The sequence below is a fragment of the Primulina huaijiensis genome, chromosome 1 (genome assembly GCF_012295235.1).
Source record: "Primulina huaijiensis isolate GDHJ02 chromosome 1, ASM1229523v2, whole genome shotgun sequence".
Classification (NCBI taxonomy): Eukaryota; Viridiplantae; Streptophyta; class Magnoliopsida; order Lamiales; family Gesneriaceae; genus Primulina; species Primulina huaijiensis.
In genome coordinates, this window is record NC_133306.1 from 19,761,987 (window position 1) to 19,766,909 (window position 4,923).

Sequence of the window (4,923 nt, forward strand, 5' to 3'; positions counted from 1 at the left end):
TATATGTATATATATATGTATATGTATGTATGTTTTTGTAAGAAAATGAATAGGGGAGGCAGCGAGGGAATGGCATATGTGGTTGAAGGCTATCTTAGGATTCTTGATTCAAATAGTAAAAATTCTTCGTTTGGACCAGACAACATGTGTACATATATGAATGTATGCAGACATGAAACTTACTTGTTGTTTGGATCAAGGGCGAACACGTTCTTAATAACTTCTTCGGCTTTATCGAAATCCGATGTATTCATATATGCTTGGGATCTTCGGAAGAGAGCTTTGACATTAAAGGGTTCTAACTCTAATACCTGTTTTGGTAACACTAATTATCAATAATAAGTACATCAGAATTATAATTATATATATAGTATTATTATATATATACTATATATAAAGAAAGAAACCTTTTCACGTTAATTTTATCATTTCTTTGATGCAATTTTTATTTAAAAATAATAATTATACATCAAGAATTATATAAAGTACTTGATCTAAATTTATCACTAAAAAATATCTATGTACATGTGCAACGCGTGTGCTTCAATGCGCTAGTTATTAATAAAGCAAGAGAGTTGAACAGAAACCTCCGTTTGTGAATTGAGTCTTTTTCTTAATCCAAAATTGCACTTTCTCACCCTCTTATTATAACATAATTCGAAATAGAAGACCAAATGTCAATAATACGTATAAAAGGGTCATCCACTAGTTGAAATAATTTTTATTATAAATCAAAATTTAAATAATTAGTAGTATCAAAAGCTTAAAATAAATAAATGAGATTAAATATGGTGAGACTAAATTTGAATAATTATAGATAGTATTATTTAAATTCAAATAGAAAAATGATTTCGGAACAGATAATATGAGATTTAGTAGCTATGTTATAACATTTTTAAAATGTAGAAGGGTTTCTTGTAATTGAGCCTCGAACAAGAGATATTATCTCAAATTTTAAACATTAGTGTCCAATGAGTTATAAATCATCAATTATAATTGTTAGTTATAAATAACATGACGATATTATCCACAACTTCAAAATGTCACTGAGAAGCTCGAATATTTGTAAGATGTGTGCATGGAAAATGAATTTTTTTTTATCACTAACTTGTTTAATTTAATGTTTTTGTCCATTATGTTTACAAAGTTTAATTTTGATACATTAGCTTTTAATTTTCAGTTATTTTTATTCCAATTCTAGCATGACATCTAAAAAATCAGATCTCACATCAGTATTTCGATATGACATTTTCTAGCGCCAGTGCCACATCAACAATTAGACCAAAAATAGCCGAAAAATAGAATTTAATATACCGAAACCAAATTTTGAAAACTTAATGGTCCAAAACCTGAAATTGAACTCGTTAGTGGACCAGAAAAAACAATTTTCTCGAGTGTGCAGTTACGCAATAGGAAAGATAGATAGATGAAAAAGAGAGAGACCTTTGTGCAGAGTCGCATGACCTCGACATATTCTCCCAGTTTCAGTTTGCACGCCGCATTGTTCAAATAACACAATACTCTAAAAGAATTGGCCTCTTGTTTCTCTTCATGATTAAAGGAATGGTTGTACTCAATCAACTTTGAACCCTGTTAAAATGTAGAATATTTAGAAATATTTAATTCAAAAAAAATAACCAAATAATAAAAGATTTACAGATATTTGTTTTTGAAACATATATATCACATTCCTCCTCATACTTCCTAGAGGCAAGTTCAAATTTCCCATCTTTAAAAAGTATGTTTCCTTCGTTTTTGTTCCTTCCACAAGCTATTATTCTTTCTCGAATGTCCATTTTCCAGAAGGGCTTCTCCTGCAAACAAAAATTCATATGTATATTTGATAAATAAAAGAAGAATGAGAATATTAATTAAGAATAATAATCAAAAGATTCGTCGTTCATTCTTTCGATCAACTATATGTTATTATCATAACAAGCGATAGATAACGAAAAGAAGTCGATCCAAGATGTGTGTGTAGAGACAAGAATTTAAGATGAATTAGGATTACAGAAAAGAATGAAGAAAAAAAAATGCTGTTAGTTATAGTCATGTGGACCTTGATGAAGTCGATCAATTTGATTTCGTAAATTGATGAAGTTTCATCAGAGCTGATTTTGACTACAGCAACTTCTCCTTTTTTCATAGTCATAATCGCTCTATCCAAATCCTTGTTGATTTGATCTGCAATTGATCGAACAAAAATTGAAAAGAAAATAGTATATATATAAAGAGTTGAAGAGCAGGGGAATGCATCAAACTGGTAGATAAACTTTTGGGAAAATTGCGAAATTGGTCTGTATTCTTTAATTTTTGGCAATTTTAAGTATTTTGAATCGATAATACTAATGTGATATTACATACATCATATTCGCATTAGTTTTGCGTTGTTACTAGATCAATGCCTTAGTCAAAAAAAGGTAAAAATTGACAGAACAAAGAGAAAGTATTAAATATTGAAATTTGTCAGCACAAAATATCAAAATTTCAAATAAGCAGATATATAATACAAAAATTGCAATTTTTCCTCTTAATTTAAAGTATGGTTTTTGTGTTTTCTTTTTATTGAAAATTGTACAGAAGCATCAAATTTGATTTTTACTTGAGATTAAAAATACAATTGATAAATATGTAGTCACCTTGCGCACAGATATATTCAAAGGGTTCTGCATCAGATCCTTTCCTTTCAAATATGGTACCATTTTCAAGTTTACCAATATAAGTTACTGCAAAAGCATAGACATCAAACAAATATTCAACCAAGAATTAGGCCATTTATGTATAATCTCATTTTTAAAAAAAAAAGTTTTTACCTTTCACACGAGATCCTTCGTTAGGACGATCAAACCCTTCGCCCGTTTCCATTAATTTCTTCAAAATTTTCTTATGTCCGTCGATATCAACTACACTTCTCCACGATATCAATTCGACGCGAATGATGAGATTTGAGTAAGGAGAGACAGTATCACCATCCACTTTAAGCATCTCATTTTTGCAATGCCTGAGACCATCTACAAATTAAAATTAATTTTAATGCACTATATTATGTTTTTATTAGATCAAATTGTTTTTTCTCTACAAAGTGTATGTTTTCACTTACGGGAGAACTTAACCAACAATTCTGCTTCCTCTCTTTTCCTCATGGTTTTCACGGCTTTGGCCATGGCGGGACATAGATGGCCTGACGAAAATCCGAAATAAATTTGTTTTTATTACATTTGATATTATGTGATATCAAACTTCATTCTCGTCTACGATCTAGAGTGAGAAAACTTCACGAGAATGATGAGATCATAATGATAATATTGAGAAAAGAATTTCATACTTGAATTAAGTCCGTCTCGTGAGAAAATAGAAATCTTTATATTTATTTAATTTAATGATGTCTAAGTGAGAAATCACGGCCTATGATTTCGATTAGACTCACCATCCGTGAGAGAAAACTCCAAGCCTTCATCAGATTGAGAGACTATGGTGCCATTTTCATTTCTGGCCACATACTTCACTGCAAGAACATAACACGTTAAATCATCAGAAAATGCTGAAACATAGGAAAATTCTAAAATCAATCGTGTAAATTACCCTATATAATTTTTTTTGTTCTGGTCACAATTTGGTTTTAGAACAAAATTTGGTTTTCATCAAAGTTCCCTGTTTTAGCGTGATATATCAGCAATACTCGACTTCATGTCAATACTNCCAACTTGAAAATATATATTCTAGTAAAATTTACCCTGAATGAGTGGATATTTATAAATTTACCTAAAACTTCATCTTGATGATTGGGAGTAGCCCATCCCTGTCCTTCCCTTATAATCTTCTTCAAAATTCCTCCATCTCCTGAAATCTCTCGAATTGGGAACCATGAAATCAACTCAACATCAAATATTAATGTCGAATTTGGAGGAATTTGAGGTGGGCACCCATTTTCTCCATATCCCAATTCTGCTGGAATTGTGAACATTGATCTTTCACCTTTCCTCATTGTGGCAATCCCTTCATCCCATCCTTTGATCACTTCACCTATCACATCAATTTGTGTCCAAACCATACCATTTTTTTTTTGTATTAATCGTTATCTGAACGTGGATAATTATTCCATCCAAACGTTGTTGCTTAGTGCCAGTGGTACAAGAAAAAAGAAAGAAAAACACTAAAAATCCCGAGTTAAGAATTGGCAGAGAACATACATTGGCCTAATTTGAATGTGAAGGGAATTCCTCTATCCCGACTAGAGTCAAAGTCATCTCCATCTTTCAGCCTCACACTGTAATGAACTGAATCAAGAAACAGAATTATGCGATCAATATTACACGTTCTACACATGCTGTTAGCTTCAAAAACCATGTATTCGAGCCCGATTTGTTTTTTGAAGGAGATTTGATCTTTTACATGGATTATTTACCTTGAACTTCATCACCAGGGATTGGAGTCTGCCATGAAATTCCTTTCTAAAGAATCTTTTTCAGCAGACCTTCAGCACCAATGGTTATCTCCGGAAAATCGGAAACTTGAGCTCCGCTCTTTAAAGAGATTGCTTCTTTAGATGCAACGAGTGCCATTTAGTTTTCTGATGTTTGAGTGAAAGATAAGAGCAAGTAGTTGTGTGTATGCTGTTGGGTTGAAGATAAGCCGTTAGTTTCCCTCCTCTGATTATTTTTCGGTTGGAAATCAACTTCAAGCAAGTGTGATTTTTAGTGCCAAATCTTTGTCGGGTTTTTAAAGTTTTGGAGACAGAATTTTGCATAAATGGTTTGAGAAAATATTATGAAAAATAAGATATATAATTCATTTAATTATAAGAAAATAGGTGCACTATTNAAAGAAAATTTGAGAAATGTTGAAAAGTTGAGTTCAAATTAATCATCAAGGTGGAGATATGGAAGAGTAAGTCTCTTATGAGACGGTCTTACGAATTTTTAT

General features: G+C 31.3%; 1 protein-coding gene across 2 annotated transcripts; it reads right to left on the reverse strand.

The window, feature by feature from the left end:
• Positions 1–118: 118 nt before the first annotated feature.
• On the reverse strand, positions 119–4,680 carry LOC140982779 (70 kDa peptidyl-prolyl isomerase-like). 2 transcript variants are annotated; one of them, XR_012176353.1, is made up of 11 exons: positions 4,406–4,679; positions 4,191–4,277; positions 3,763–4,023; positions 3,428–3,505; positions 3,101–3,181; positions 2,814–3,011; positions 2,640–2,726; positions 2,060–2,184; positions 1,702–1,814; positions 1,444–1,590; positions 119–311 (listed from the first exon to the last, which is right to left on the reverse strand). XR_012176353.1 is itself a non-coding variant. In XM_073449477.1 (11 exons), the coding sequence occupies exons 3-11, from the start codon at positions 3,983–3,985 to the stop codon at positions 180–182; spliced, it is 1,194 nt and encodes a 397-aa protein (XP_073305578.1). In that variant the 5' UTR covers positions 3,986–4,023; positions 4,191–4,277; positions 4,406–4,680; the 3' UTR covers positions 119–179. The 2 variants fall into 2 exon arrangements, 1 of the variants encoding a protein (XP_073305578.1); XM_073449477.1 differs by having other exon boundaries at positions 1,444–1,589; positions 1,691–1,814; positions 4,406–4,680.
• Positions 4,681–4,923: the final 243 nt, after the last annotated feature.